Below are 15,000 nucleotides of genomic sequence, written 5' to 3' on the forward strand. Positions count from 1 at the left end.
GTAACTAATCCTACCATGGAAGTACTGAAAAAACTCATATAAGCAAAAAATCTCAAGTATCCTTGATCGTGAGCCATATAATTATCACTATAAATAAGAACCATGATTCCAACAGTAGTGATTAACATTGACATAATAGAAGTAAGTGGATCGATCAAGCAGCCGAATTCTAAAGAAAAATCATTATCGAGTGTCCAAGACCATACATATTGGTGGATAGAACTGCTATTTACTTGCTGAATAGACAGATTAGTTGAAAAAATCATGACTATACTTAACAATAAAATACTTGGAAAAGCCCACATACGACGAAGATTTTTTGTTGCTGTCGGAAAAAGAAGAAGGCCCACTCCTATTAACATAGGAACTGGAAGTGGAACGAAAGGTAAAATCCACCCATATTGATATGTTTGTTGCATAAGAAAATTGAAATTCATAATTACATAATTAATTGTTTCCGATTTATCGGATTTTACTTCTTTTGAAAGGAGTCAATAAAAAAATGAAAATATGCACTAACTTAAATATAAAAATATTTTTTTTATTTCTTTTTACTTATTCTTTCTAAACTTCTTGTAAATATTGCAAATATTCAAATCAAGAAGTTCCAATTGGTCAAATCATATGAAAGACAAAGATTAATTATGAGTCTCCTTCTAGTTTGAAAATTCAAGTCAAATTTGGACAAGTTACTCAAAATATTTTTTTTTTTTTTAGAAAAATTTTATGCGATTTTACCATATCGTTCACAGTCTATTCTTTTAGAATTTTAGAAAAAAAAATTATCTAGAAAAGCGCAGATTTTTTTTGAACAATAGATGTCTTTCACATCCAGCTATACGAATGAGTAATCTCTTCATTTTATTTAAATGGCAGTTCCAAAAAAACGTACTTCTGCATCAAAAAAGCGTATTCGTAAAAATTTTTGGAAAAGGAAAGGCTATTGGGCGGCGTTAAAAGCATTTTCTTTAGGGAAATCTCTTTCTACCGGGACTTCAAAAAGTTTTTTTGTGCGACAGACAAATAAAATCAAAAAATAAGTTATTAAGAAATAAAGCGGAAAACCTTAGAACAATATAAATCGACCTGACTCAAAAATGGAACGCTTCCGTTTCAAAAAAAAATTCCCCAATTCCATTTCCTGGTAAATTAATCAATGGGAAATGGAATTCTTCTGGTTACTTTGACCGAATTCAAACAAAGTTTTTTTAACAAAAAAAAACACAAGATACTTGATTTAAATTTTCGTATATTTTCTTGCCAGGACGGGAGTCTTTTTTTCCCATCAATCTATTTGTACTATAAATATTTTTTGCACAACTTTCTTACTTTTTAATTTCTATAAATTCTTATATAGAGCCCATATATCTCTCCCCATCAATTCACGCAAAAACACTTAATGAAAATATTCTGGATAAATGGGTGTGAATTTTGAATAATCTAAAATCTTTTTTGGTTCATTCATAAAACAGATTTTTGGGTTGTACTTTTTGAAATTAAAATCAAATAACTCAAAAACGGTAAATTTTAAAAAATGTTTTTTTGGGGGGGCTTAATGCATAGTAAAACTTGCTGCTTTTACAAGAGTTCCAAGTCTAAAACCCACAATAAAACTAAAACAATGAACCTTCAAGTACATATTTGAAGAAATTTGAATCTTTCCAACAAAATATTGCATTCTTAAATCTAGACGATTTCTTATTCATAGGCTATTATAGGGTCAAGACAAGCCGCTATGGTGAAATTGGTAGACACGCTGCTCTTAGGAAGCAGTGCTAGAGCATCTCGGTTCGAGTCCGAGTGGCGGCATGACATGTCCTAAAAAAAGAAAATAGATCCTATAATGAATAATAATGAATTCAATTTCGGATTTCGATTTTATAATTAAGGAACTTTTTTTTATGATATTTTCAACTTTAGAGCATATATTAACTCATATTTCTTTTGCGACTGTTTCAATTCTAATTACAATTCATTTGATAACTTTTTTTGTCGATGAAATCGTAAAACTATATGATTCATCCGAAAAGGGCATGATAATGATCTTTTTGTGTATAACAGGATTATTAATTTCTCGTTGGATTTATTCAAAACATTTTCCACTAAGTGATTTATATGAATCGTTAATCTTCCTTTCATGGAGTTTTTCTTTTATTTATATCGTTCCATATTTCAAAAAAGAAAAAAATATTCTAAACACAATAATTCGCCCAAGTGTTATTTTTTCCCAGGGATTTGCTACCTCAGGTCTTTTAACTGAAATACACGAATCCACAATATTAGTACCCGCTCTTCAGTCCGAGTGGTTAATAATGCATGTAAGTATGATGATATTAGGATATGTAGCCCTTTTATGTGGATCATTATTATCAGTATCACTTCTAGTCATTACAGTTAGAAAAAATAGAAGATTTTTTTCTACGAATAATCGTTTATTAAATTTAAATGAGTCATTTTTACTTGGTAAAGTCAAATACATGAATGAAGGAAAAGGAAAAAATGTTTTACAAAAAACTTCTTTTTTTTTTCCAATAAATTATTATAAGTCGCAATTGATTCAACAATTGGATTATTGGAGTTATCGGGTTATTAGTCTAGGATTTCTCTTTTTAACGATAGGAATTCTTTCTGGAGCAGTATGGGCTAACGAAGCATGGGGATCCTATTGGAGTTGGGACCCAAAAGAAACTTGGGCCTTTATTACTTGGATCATATTTGCAATTTATTTACATACTCAAACAAATATAAAATGGAAGGGTACAAATTCAGCAATTGTAGCGTTTATTGGGTTTCTTATAATTTGGATATGCTATTTTGGAGTAAATCTATTAGGAATAGGGTTACATAGTTATGGTTCATTTACATTAACATCTAATTAAATTCAAAAAGCTTACTACTTACGAATAGGAATAGAAAAGCATACAACACATATGAATATCATTTTGTGTGAACTAGCGAGAGCCCCGTGACTTTGATTCGCGGCACTCTCGCCAGTTCTAGTTCAAATTTATTTTTTTTTTACTTAACACAAGAGAAGAAAAAGCCTTCTTTTTTTTTCATTGTACAACGAACCTCTTTGGAAACGATAAGATCGTTTTTTCATTTTTTTATCAATAAAAAAACTATCTATAAAAAGAATTAGATAGGATAACTTCAACCTTTTCAACTGATAGTGAAAGAACGAAATCTGGGTATATACCAATACCGAGTACGGGTAAAAAAATAGATATTGAAAGAAATAATTCTCGCGGCCCAGAATCAAAAAAATAAGAGTTTGGGCCGTTAAATATCTTGTATCCATAGAACATCTGGCGTAACATAGATAATAAATAAATAGGGGTTAATATCATTCCAATTGCCATTACAAAAGTAATTGGGATTTTTGTCATTAAAAGAAATTTTGGACTAGTAACTAATCCAAAAAATACTATTAATTCGGCAACAAAACCACTCATACCTGGTAATGCGAGGGAGGCCATCGAAAAACTACTGAACATCGTGAACATTTTTGGCATTGGGATAGCTATTCCACCCATTTCATCAAGATAAAGAAGACGTATTCTATCATAAGTTGTTCCGGCCAAGAAAAAAAGTGCAGCACCGATAAATCCATGAGAGATTATTTGTAAAAGGGCTCCGTTGAGCCCCATATCCGTGATAGAACCAATTCCTATAATTATAAAACCCATATGAGATACAGAGGAATAGGCTATTCTTTTTTTTAAATTCCGTTGACCCAGAGATGTTGAAGCTGCATAGATTATTTGCATTGCGCCCACTATTATCAACCAAGGAGAAAATAGAGAATGAGCATGAGGAAAAAATTCCATATTGATCCGAACTAATCCATACGCTCCCATTTTTAATAAGATTCCGGCTAGAAGCATACAAGTACTATAATGCGCTTCTCCGTGGGTATCTGGTAACCATGTATGTAGGGGTATGATTGGTAATTTGACAGCAAAAGCAAGAAAAAATCCACTATAAAATAATATTTCCAAGGCCGCGGGATAGGACTGATTAGCCAATATTTCAAAATTTAATGTTGGTTCAGTAGAACTATATAAACCGACACCCAGAACTCCCATTAAAAGAAAAATAGAACCCCCTGCCGTGTACAAAATAAATTTTGTAGCCGAATACAGGCGTTTTTTTCCTCCCCACATGGATACAAGTAGATAAACGGGAATTAATTCTAACTCCCACATGAGAAAAAAAAGTAAAAGATCTCGAGAAGAAAATAATCCTATTTGTCCACTGTACATTGCTAACATCAGGAAATGAAATAATCGAGAATCTCGAGTCACTGGCCAAGCCGCTAAAGTAGCTAAAGTAGTGATGAATCCCGTTAGTAAAATGGGTCCTATCGAGAGTCCATCTATTCCTAATCTCCAATGAAAATCCAAAAAAAGGATCCATTTATAATCCTCTATTAGTTGGATTAATGGGTCGTCTGATTGAAAATGATAGCAAAATGCATAAGTCGTTAGAAGAAGCTCTAAAATACACATACATATAGTATACCAACGTATTACTCTATTTCCCCTATGTGGAAGAAAAAAAATTAAGCAACCTGCAAATATTGGCAAAACCACAATTATTGTTAAACAAGGAAAATGGTTCGTGGTAAAGACAAGATACGCTTGGGCCATAAAAATCCGTGCTCAATTGAATTTGATTTTGAGCACGGATTTTGTCGGTAAAAAAAAAAAGAAAAATGGATTCAAGTAGAGTTTTATGGAATGTATCAATAAGAATGTATCAATAAGCTAGACCCATACTGCGAGTTGTTTCATGCCATAAATAAACCCGAACACTCAAAAAATCCGTTGGACACGCGGATTCACACCTCTTACAACCAACGCAGTCTTCGGTCCTTGGGGCAGAAGCGATTTGTTTAGCTTTACATCCATCCCAAGGTATCATTTCTAATACATCGGTGGGGCACGCCCGGACACATTGGGTACATCCTATACATGTATCATAAATCTTTACTGAATGTGACATTGGATCTATCCATTTTGAACGTCATAAATTTTCGATCTAGTAAACTAACTTATAAATGAATCCTATAAGTTAGATACCGGACGAATCAATGAGTGATCATAATCAATTTTCTTCCAAATTTCTTTATCAAAAAGGACCAAAATACTTTGATTTCTTGTGTTTTTGCAACCACAATCATACCTTACAGGTCTCAAACCTATTAATTTGAACTTATTTCTAAATATTCAATTTTACACCGGTACAATGAATACTATTTATTCAACAAGTTTGATTGGTTAATACGAGTTGATTTTTTGTTACGATAAATTGATGAAACAATAGCCGGTCCAATAGCTGCTTCAGCGGCTGCAATAGTTATAACAAAAATGGAAAAAATGTCTCCTCTTAATTGACGATTATCAAAAATATCAGAAAATGTTACAAAATTTATATTAACTGAATTTAATAGAAGTTCAAGGCACATAAGGGCTCTAACCATATTTCGACTTGTGATCAATCCATAGATACCAACAGAAAATAAATAGGCACTCAAAACAAGTATATGTTCGAGCATCATTAATCAACTCCTTATCAATTTTGATTCGTTTTAATCTGAACAATAATTGAATAGACTCGATTCTAACAAATAACAAATATGAAACAGGAAAATCGATTGGTAATAGATCGATATAAAACGAAAGCCTTTCTATTCGATTAAAAAAAAAAGTAATTCAAATTAACAAATTATAGCTTTTGTGTTAGTTAATTCGATTTGAATTACTTGTTGATTTCTTATTGACGAGCTATAGAAATAGCACCTATTAAAGCGACTAAAAGGATTATTGAAATGAGTTCAAATGGAAGAAAAAAATCCGTTGCTAAATGAATTCCAATTTGTTGGCTATTACTTATCAAATCTTGTTCTAAAATATGATTTGATTTTGTAGTCCAGCTGATCCCATACCAGGCCGTATCTGGAATAGTAGTAATTAGTGAAATAAAAAGACTTGTACAAATCATTGAAGTAACCCCATCCCCAACGGTCCAAAGGTGAAAATCTTTGTAATATTCTGAACCATTCATAAACATCACAGCAAAAATTATTAAAACATTTATAGCTCCTACATAAATAAGGAGCTGCGCAGCAGCTACAAAATAGGAGTTCGATAGAATATAGAATAAGGATATACAAAAAAGAACCAATCCCAACGAAAAGGCCGAATAAATTGGATTCGGAAGTAATACTACTGCCAGACTTCCTAATATAAGACCCGATCCTAGAAAGACTAAAAGAAAATCGTGTATTGGTCCGGGTAAATCCATTTGATTTTATCAAAAAAATCGAAATATTTCATGTCTTTGTTGACCTGACCAGGAAAAAAGAAGTTATCCTTTTTTTTTTTTTTAACATATACATATTAATTTAATTGAATTTGAATGAATCGGGATGATTTGGATTGATGTAAATACAGGACTTCTTTTTTTTTGTTTCGAAAGCAAAGGTTAAAACTTTATCTTTATATTTTATATTATTACATTATTCGAATAGAAAGTCATTTTAAATGAAAATCAAGCCACGACCCTCACCAACTAACCGTTCTTCTGTATTCACCAAGCAAAAACCTGATCCCTTTAACTCCAAAAAATTTCAAAAGCTTTTTTTTTTTGAATTTATAAATGTTTTGTAAAGCGAGAGTTTTATACATTGTTGAGTTGAGGTAAATTCGAAGAAATTGTTCGAATTGTGTAATCTTCAATTATTGAGACCGGTAACCGACCTAAAGCAATTTGATTATAATTCAATTCATGACGATTATAAGTAGAAAGCTCATATTCTTCGGACATTGATAAACAATTTGTTGGACAATACTCAACACAATTACCACAAAATATACAAATTCCAAAATCAATACTGTAATTAAGTAATCGTTTCTTTCGAATATCCATTTGCAATTTCCAATCTACAACGGGTAAATCTATAGGACATACACGAACACATACTTCACAAGCAATGCATTTATCAAATTCAAAGTGGATTCGGCCTCGGAAACGTTCTGATGTAATCAATTTTTCGTAGGGGTATTGAATAGTTACAGGTAAACGATTTGCATGGGACAAGGTAATCACGAAACCTTGACCAATGTACCTGGCAGCTCGTATTGTTTGTTGACCAGAGTTCAAGAACCGAGTTAGCATAGGGAACATGTCGGAATATCTATAAATAAATTTACTCGTTTATTTCTCTTGTTTGAGACAAGTTATGAAGAATAGAATATTCTATTCCTTTACAGTGAAAGAAGTTGGAACGAAGTCGTTAATAATAGATTACCCAAAGAAATAGGTAAAAGAAATTTCCATCCAAGATTTAATAGTTGGTCCATTCTCAGTCTTGGTAAAGTCCATCTTGTTGCAATAGAAATGAATAAGAACAAATAAGTTTTAGCCAGTGTAATAAAGATACCGATTATTGTTCCAAAAACCTTCCCTCTTTGATTTATGTCAAATAACTCAGGATCAAATAGGTTTGGAATAGAAAGATTCCACCCCCCCAAGTAAAGAACTGTTACAAATAATGAAGAAATTAGTAGATTTAGATACGAAGCAACATAAAATAAGCCAAATTTTATACCTGAATATTCGGTTTGATAACCAGCTACTAATTCTTCTTCTGCTTCTGGTAAATCAAAAGGTAATCTCTCACACTCGGCTAGAGAAGAAATTAGAAAAATGATAAACCCTATAGGTTGACGCCACAAATTCCATCCCCAAAAACCATATTTGGATTGTGTTTCAACTATATCAACTGTACTTAAACTGTTAGATAATCATAGTCGACAATAACATCACTGCTTTCATCGCTATTACAGAACCGTACATGAGATTTTCACCTCATACGGCTCCTCATAGGTCACAAATCAATCTAAGAACCTTTCAAATTGGTAGGATCGATAGAGAATAAAACTCTTATCCTAAGGCCTAGAATTAGACTAATGGAATTCTGTCTGCTATATTTATAATTATAATAAAAAAGTGCTTCTGAATTGATCTCATATTTTAAGAATTTTCATTTTTCTTTTTTGATTAAAAACTTATCCTTGAATGAGAAAAAATACTTTTTAGAGGAATATCCCATAGATATTTCAACTTCTCGTTTTCGATTACGAAAAAGAATTTAGGCATTGCATAACAAGAATTGGATTTCGTTCCTATTCTCCTTTCTCAGAAAAGAGGTATTATTCGCATTATCAAAAGTAAAAGATTTCTTCGTTTTGATAGTTATTTACTTAATCGGTGGACAGGAACATACTCTGGGTCGAAATCGTGGGGAGTACTTCTTAAGAATTTCTACCAACTTAAAGCCCCAATTCGAATTATTTTTCTATAACAAAAATATCCTATTGGATAATTTTCAGAATCTCCATTACTAATCCTTTGTGTATCTTGGTCTTCCTAACCATCCACTCGTTTTTTTAATCTTTCATTAGGATAATACATCTATGCTATGGTAATAGTATAGAAAAAACCCATACAATTGATCTTTTAAACCCGCTTCAAGTCATCAGCCAATCTTGGGGTAAACAGCCTTGACTGCTTATGTTTACTTTCACTTAATTCTTATTCTTGTACGTAGGAAATGAGATTTCATTCTTTTAACAGCAAGTTTGTAAGCCGTTTTATTTCACTCATAGAACTATCTGGTTTAATTCATCAACTCAATGATGAATAAAAAAATCGATAGTCAAATCATTTGACTTTACTTGTTAGAAAGAAAAGAAATGGGGGAATTTTTATGTCTCACCGAATCACACGTAGAGATATTGATAATACACATAGAGTTAATGGTATTTCATAACTAATTGATTGAGCAGCAGCCCTTAATCCACCTAAAAAGGAATATTTATTATTTGATCCATATCCTGACATAAGCAATCCAACGGGAGCAAGACTTGAAATGGCGATCCATAAAAAAACACCAATACTAAGATCAGCTAGAATAAAGCGACAACTAAAGGGAATTATTGAATAACTTAGTAAAATGGATATGACTGCTATGGATGGACCAATACTGAATAAACGAGTATCTCCTCTAGATGGAAGAATATTTTCTTTGAAAAGTAGTTTTGTACCGTCGGCTAAAGCTTGAAGAATTCCCAAAGGCCCCGCGTATTCGGGTCCAATACGTTGCTGTATCCCTGCGGATATTTCTCTTTCTAACCAAACAATTACTAGAACACCCAGTGTGATTCCTAATACAAGAATGAAAATAGGGACAAGCATCCCTATGATTCCATAAAATTCTTTTAAGGATTCCAATCTGGAAAAAGAATGGATAGCTTCTATTTCTATTATATCAATTATCATTTCAACGATCAACTTCTCCCATAATGATATCTATACTACCTAGTATCGTCATAATATCAGCCAATTTCATTCTTTTAACTAACTGCGGAAGAATTTGCAAGTTGATAAACCCCGGCGGTCGGATTTTCCATCGCCAAGGAAAAACACTCTGATCTCCGATCAGAAAAATTCCCAATTCTCCTTTTGGTGCTTCGACTCTTACATAAAGTTCTTGCTTGGACAATTCAAAAGTGGGAGAAGGCTTTTTACTAATAAATCGATATTCAAAATCATTCCATTCAGGGTCTTTTATTCTATCAAAGCGCCGGCTTTCTAAATTCTCATACGGCCCCCCTGGAATTCCTTCCAAGGCTTGTTGGATTATTTTTATGGATTCTGTCATTTCACTAATTCGTACTAAATAACGAGCTAATGAATCCCCTTCTTTTTGCCATTGAATCTCCCAATCAAATTCGTCATAACACTCATAACGATCAACTTTACGAAGATCCCATTGTATTCCGGAAGCTCGTAGCATTGGCCCCGATAAACCCCAATTTAGTGCTTCTTCTCCGCCAATAATACCTACGCCTTCCACTCGTTCTAAAAAAATAGGATTTCGGGTAATAAGCTTTTGATATTCAGCAACCCCAGTTAAAAAATAATCGCAAAAATCCAAACATTTATCTACCCATCCATAAGGTAGATCAGCAGCGACCCCTCCGATACGAAAATAATTATGCATCATGCGCATACCGGTAGCAGCCTCGAATAGGTCATATATCAATTCTCGTTCTCGAAAAATATAGAAAAAGGGGGTCTGTGCCCCAATATCTGCCATAAAAGGGCCAAGCCATAACAAATGGGAAGCGATACGACTCAACTCCAGCATAATAGCTCTAATATAGCTAGCCCTTTTAGGTACTTGAATATTGCCTAGCTGTTCAGGTCCATTTACAGTTATTGCTTCTGTAAACATGGTAGCTAAATAATCCCAACGTGTTACATAAGGCAAATATTGTATAATTGTTCGATTTTCCGCAATTTTCTCCATTCCTCTATGTAAATAACCTAATATAGGTTCACAGTCAATAACATCTTCACCATCGAGAGTAACGATCAGTCGAAGAACACCATGCATTGATGGGTGGTGAGGCCCCATATTCACTATCATAAGGTCATTTCTTGTAATTGGTGTAATCATAAGTTTTTCCCGAGTCAGTCTTCCATGCATTTCTGAAAGTAAAAAGAAGTTCATTCAAATTTAAATGACTAAGCTCATCAAATGGTATCGTGCTTCAAATTAACGCGTTTTTATTTCTCGAATATCCAACTCATCAATTAATTCTTTATAGCGTCCTCTCCTTCTTTTTGACAAATAGGCTAGTAGTCGTTGACGTTTTCCCAAAATTTTGCGCAAACCTCTCTGAGATGAAAAGTCTTTTTTGTGCAATTCCAAATGTGAAGTAAGTCTCCTTATCTTCGTGGTGAAACTGAATACTTGAAATTCAACAGACCCTTTATTTTCTTCGTTTTCTTTTTGAGAAATAATCGAAATTACTGAATTTTTTACCATAAAAAAATGCTCCTTTTTCCTTGTCCAGATATGGATTTTACCGATCAGTAATAATAATGCTATTAGTTTTTATGTGGTATATACAATAATTTAATGCAAATAACTCCTAATTTTCTGAATTCAGACCAATCAATCAAATTTGAAATTCTATTTAGATAGGAATAGAAAACGAGTGGTACATTTTCGCATCGAAAAATTTAGACCTAAAATTCAGAAGTTTCTGTTAATTCATTTCGAGATTTAATTGAGATATTAGTCAAAGTCATTTCATATTGGATACTCGAATGAGATGTGAGATAAGAAAAGCGCATGATCTGTCTATTTGTTTACTTTCATATACCCTAGAAATTCTATTTTCTATTCTAGGGTATATAGAAATAGGATCTAGGATATATAGAAAAAGTGTATTATTCACAGAATTTCAATCACGGATACAGATGTATTCTTAACATACTGAAACGACTGCCATTATTGGTATCAAACCAATAACGATTCATACAAGCTAAATCTTCTAATCGATAATTAGGCCAAAGAAAGAGCTTTAATTTCATTAATTTATTTTTCTCTCTATTAATATTGTCATGTGAAACTTGGATGCTGTTTGTTACGTTCTTTTCATTCCAAAATACTAGATTTCTATCTATAGAATTTATATTCTTTGAATTGAAACAAATTAGAATTCTCACTTTTCTACGACGTTTAAACGATAAAATATTTTCCGGAACAAGTAAATAAAAATGCTTTTTGTCTCTATTTGCGGTTATTCTTTGATGTGGTAAAATAGTTTCATCCAAATTTTTCTTAGAAACATATCTTTGCTCTTGATATTTTTGATTAATTTGATGCTTACTCTTATGAAGCAACGAAATACCTATGGTTTGGTACATAATAAATTGTCCGTCTTTTTTGCCAGACAGACGAAGTGGTTGTACAATCAATACTCCTTTCTTCATCAACTCTGAGAGAGTCAAATTCTTTTGAATCAACATTATATCCAAACTCATTTCTCTCTTTTGAATGGAGGATATAGTAATTTTTCTTGGATCTATCAGTCTAAGCAGGAGACAATAGATCTTGATATTATTGATCATTCTTTGATTCAAAGTTGCGTCCCATCTCAATTGAAAAAGCAAATAATGTTTCAGGAAGAAATCGAGTTCTGCTTCTGTATTGCTTTTGTATTGGTTTTTTCTTTTCCCCTTTTTCATGTCCGAGCTTGCATAATTTTCTTCAATATCTTTTTGTTGTGAGAAAACAGATCCGCGATCTCCTTGGCTTATGGGTTCTTCTTCATTTCGATGCTTTTTATTCGATGCTATCAACAAATTTATCTTTTTCTTTTCATTAATATTTATATTTTTACTGCTATTTAAATTTAAAAGAAGTAATTTGCTTGGTATAAACCAAGGTTTCATTTTATATGCTTTATAAAGTAACACAAATTCTGGGAAGAGCCAAAACTCCAGATCCGATATAGGACCCTTTAGCCTTTTTTCATTCATTCCCATCCAATCAAAAAACCCTTTGTGGGAATTTTGTGAATTGGTTTCTGGAATCATAAGATATAAAATAGTTTTTTTAGAAATTATTTGAGAGTTGTTAGTACGAATGTGCGCATTTTGATATCTATTGGTATCAATTAGGATCCAGGCCTCAATATCGACTTTTTGTCTAAGATAAAAATTGAAAATTTTCCAAGCAAAATATTTTCTATCAGCTGGTTTTTCCATATATGGAATATCAACCTGCCCTAGATCATTTGGAATAGGGATGTTCCTCCGTATATCAAAAAGGTTTGTTTTAGACCTGTTATAAGTATAAGAAATTTCTTGCTTCTTATTTCCTTGAAAGGGAGGTCTATAAAAAAAGCATTCCGGTTTATTTTCATAATTAATAAATTTATATGATAAAAGATTATATCTATAGTATTTTCGAAAATTATCTTTTTCAGTAGATAATAAATATACTTCAGATTTTTTTTTGGAACCAACTAACAGGTCTTTTTCATATGAATGCTGCTTGCTAAAATTTGCCTTTTTGGCTATACAACGCTGGCGAACTCTATTTCGCCATTTTTCTGGTATTAATTTCGACCATCTGATCTGAGATAAATGGTATTGAAAATGCCCTTTTAACCAGTTTTTCCATTTATTAGTTTCATAGCGCGGAAGTTTCTTATTTGCTAATTTCGAATGATCCATTCCTTGTCTTTCAAAAGAATCCTTTATTTTAGACTTAAGAAAAGGGGGTATTCTTTGATTTTGATATTGAACAACAGATCTTACCGAGTTACTAATTTTTATTTGTGATAATTTGTAAAATACATATGCTTGTGACATGTAGGATAAGTCATAAAAAATACGTGAAGTTTCTTTAATATTTCGAATCTTATCAAGTGGCTTTTTTATAGCCGAAATAAACGAAATTGGAGTTTTCTTTTTTGTATTAATTGTTGCTTGTTTTCTTTCATTATTGTAAATAAATTTATCAATAAATTTTTTTGTTAATTTAAGAAAAAATTCTGTATTTATTCTGGGAATATTAATGATAGATACAAATATATCTGTATAGATTTTTTCAATGAAAATTTTTAAAAGGGAGGGTAATTTACAGATTAATCGAGCATTTCTTCTTTTTAATATTTGCCATTTTTCAAATCTTTTAGCATTAGAATTTGTTTTGTTAGGACTAAGATTTTTTATTCTTGGAGTTACTTTTTTTTTCTCTTTTGAGATTTTTTCTAGTTGATTTCGGATTGTACTTGTTCTATCAGTGACATCTTTCGTTTTTTTTTCTGTCAATGGAGAATTTGTCCAACTCGGAGATGCAATTTGACTAAATGATTCGTGAATTATCTCATTGCTTATCGTGGAATCTTTTTCTTCTTTAAGTTCGTTCGATTTATATACTTCTCTTAATCTAAACAATAGAATTGGATTTACTTTTGAAAGTTCTTTTATTATTTTTTTAATAAAAAAAATACCTCCGAAAACCCATTTTTTGATTTCTTTTGAAACCTTTGGAAGTAATTTGGTTTTTTCTTTGAAAACTGTTAGAACTCGCAAATACTTCTTTTTTAATTTTTCAATTTGTTTTTTGAATTCCTTAAAAATGGGTTTAAAAAAAGAAGGACGTTTTCGGGGCGGACCAAAAGGAAGTTCTGCTTCCATTCCCCAAATTGTTAAAAAACAAAAATCATCTTTTTCTTTTTTCTTTTTCATTAGATCTTTCTGCGAGGATCGTAGTTTGGATTTGCGCCAAGGTTTCAGACAGAACGGAAACAATATTTTTATCTGAATACCATCTGTCAACCAATTTTTTGGAAATTCTGTTTCGGATAATGGAACCCCATTATAGGTACATTTAAGATGTACCTCTCTATTCCATTCCTGGAAATCCTCAGCCCATTCAGGAAGTTCGAATAGGAGTATACGGCCAATATTTTTTGTAATTATTAATAAAGGTAATAGAATACTTTTTCTAAAAATAGATTGAGTTAGTAACATACAACCTCTTATTACTTGCGCAAGTGGAATGCTATCCCAGGCCTCTGCTATCTCTATTCGAACTTTTTCCTTTCTTTTGTTCTTTGCTTTTTTTTCTTCTCTTTTTGTTTGTTCTTTTGTATACTCTACCGTTTTGAATGCTTCTCCCTTACCCACCCAATTTCGAAAAAAAAGTTTAATCAATCCGGAGATATCAAAAGAAAAAAGAGGGAATTTTTGTAGTCTTTCAAAAAAAAGGAGGGAATGCACATTTGCTTGAAACAATTCTGAAATAACTATTTTACGTCTTTGAGCTCGCATAGAACCTTTGATTATATTCCGCCGAAAGTCTGATTGTTGTGAATAACGTATCAAAGCCACTTCGTCGATTTCATCGGGCATATTAGTATCCGTAATATTAGAATCACTATTCTCCCTGTTAACAGTAAAAATTACTACACGTTTGCCCTTTCTTGAACGAATTTGATGATCTATTGGTACGTCTTCTTGATATTCTCCTGATTGTTGTTCTAAATCGGTAATTAATTTGTATGACCATCGGGGTATTTCTTTACTGATTTCTTTTATTCTAATCGATTTTCTGCTAATTTT

General features: G+C 32.0%; 12 protein-coding genes and 1 non-coding gene across 13 annotated transcripts in view; 3 read left to right on the forward strand and 10 right to left on the reverse strand. All coding sequences in view use genetic code 11, as the record gives it.

Annotated features, from left to right (window-relative positions):
- The window catches only part of ndhF (NADH dehydrogenase subunit 5), a 2,217-nt gene extending 1,798 nt beyond the window's left edge, over nt 1-419 (reverse strand). Inside the window, exon 1 of the mRNA in view lies at nt 1-419. This exon is cut by the window's left edge and continues 1,798 nt beyond it. Within this exon, the coding sequence (YP_007507159.1) occupies nt 1-419 (419 nt within the window).
- A 450-nt stretch (nt 420-869) lies between these two features.
- rpl32 (ribosomal protein L32) lies at nt 870-1,040 on the forward strand. Its single transcript has one exon. It carries the CDS (start codon nt 870-872, stop codon nt 1,038-1,040), a length of 171 nt encoding a protein of 56 aa, YP_007507160.1.
- Nucleotides 1,041-1,729: 689 nt separating this feature from the next.
- trnL-UAG lies at nt 1,730-1,809 on the forward strand. Its single transcript has one exon. It is a non-coding gene; the product is annotated as a tRNA-Leu (tRNA).
- A 92-nt stretch (nt 1,810-1,901) lies between these two features.
- On the forward strand, nt 1,902-2,879 carry ccsA (cytochrome c biogenesis protein). The gene has a single exon. It carries the CDS (start codon nt 1,902-1,904, stop codon nt 2,877-2,879), a length of 978 nt encoding a protein of 325 aa, YP_007507161.1.
- A 243-nt stretch (nt 2,880-3,122) lies between these two features.
- On the reverse strand, nt 3,123-4,652 carry ndhD (NADH dehydrogenase subunit 4). Its single transcript has one exon. The coding sequence runs from the start codon at nt 4,650-4,652 to the stop codon at nt 3,123-3,125; it is 1,530 nt and encodes a 509-aa protein (YP_007507162.1).
- A 109-nt stretch (nt 4,653-4,761) lies between these two features.
- psaC (photosystem I subunit VII) lies at nt 4,762-5,007 on the reverse strand. Its single transcript has one exon. The coding sequence runs from the start codon at nt 5,005-5,007 to the stop codon at nt 4,762-4,764; it is 246 nt and encodes an 81-aa protein (YP_007507163.1).
- A 250-nt stretch (nt 5,008-5,257) lies between these two features.
- ndhE (NADH dehydrogenase subunit 4L) lies at nt 5,258-5,563 on the reverse strand. The gene has a single exon. The coding sequence runs from the start codon at nt 5,561-5,563 to the stop codon at nt 5,258-5,260; it is 306 nt and encodes a 101-aa protein (YP_007507164.1).
- A 215-nt stretch (nt 5,564-5,778) lies between these two features.
- Nucleotides 5,779-6,309, reverse strand: ndhG (NADH dehydrogenase subunit 6). The gene has a single exon. The coding sequence runs from the start codon at nt 6,307-6,309 to the stop codon at nt 5,779-5,781; it is 531 nt and encodes a 176-aa protein (YP_007507165.1).
- A 375-nt stretch (nt 6,310-6,684) lies between these two features.
- Nucleotides 6,685-7,191, reverse strand: ndhI (NADH dehydrogenase subunit I). The gene has a single exon. It carries the CDS (start codon nt 7,189-7,191, stop codon nt 6,685-6,687), a length of 507 nt encoding a protein of 168 aa, YP_007507166.1.
- An 80-nt stretch (nt 7,192-7,271) lies between these two features.
- Nucleotides 7,272-9,348, reverse strand: ndhA (NADH dehydrogenase subunit 1). Its single transcript has 2 exons — nt 8,796-9,348; nt 7,272-7,810 (listed from the first exon to the last, which is right to left on the reverse strand). The coding sequence occupies exons 1-2, from the start codon at nt 9,346-9,348 to the stop codon at nt 7,272-7,274; spliced, it is 1,092 nt and encodes a 363-aa protein (YP_007507167.1).
- Nucleotide 9,349: 1 nt separating this feature from the next.
- On the reverse strand, nt 9,350-10,531 carry ndhH (NADH dehydrogenase subunit 7). Its single transcript has one exon. It carries the CDS (start codon nt 10,529-10,531, stop codon nt 9,350-9,352), a length of 1,182 nt encoding a protein of 393 aa, YP_007507168.1.
- Nucleotides 10,532-10,630: 99 nt separating this feature from the next.
- On the reverse strand, nt 10,631-10,903 carry rps15 (ribosomal protein S15). The gene has a single exon. The coding sequence runs from the start codon at nt 10,901-10,903 to the stop codon at nt 10,631-10,633; it is 273 nt and encodes a 90-aa protein (YP_007507169.1).
- A 425-nt stretch (nt 10,904-11,328) lies between these two features.
- Nucleotides 11,329-15,000, reverse strand: part of ycf1 (photosystem I assembly protein Ycf1) — a 5,517-nt gene continuing 1,845 nt past the window's right edge. The window contains exon 1 of the mRNA in view: nt 11,329-15,000. This exon is cut by the window's right edge and continues 1,845 nt beyond it. Coding sequence (YP_007507170.1) covers nt 11,329-15,000 — 3,672 coding nt within the window.

Source organism: Salvia miltiorrhiza, chloroplast (genome assembly GCF_028751815.1).
Source record: "Salvia miltiorrhiza chloroplast, complete genome".
In the NCBI taxonomy this organism is placed as follows: Eukaryota; Viridiplantae; Streptophyta; class Magnoliopsida; order Lamiales; family Lamiaceae; genus Salvia; species Salvia miltiorrhiza.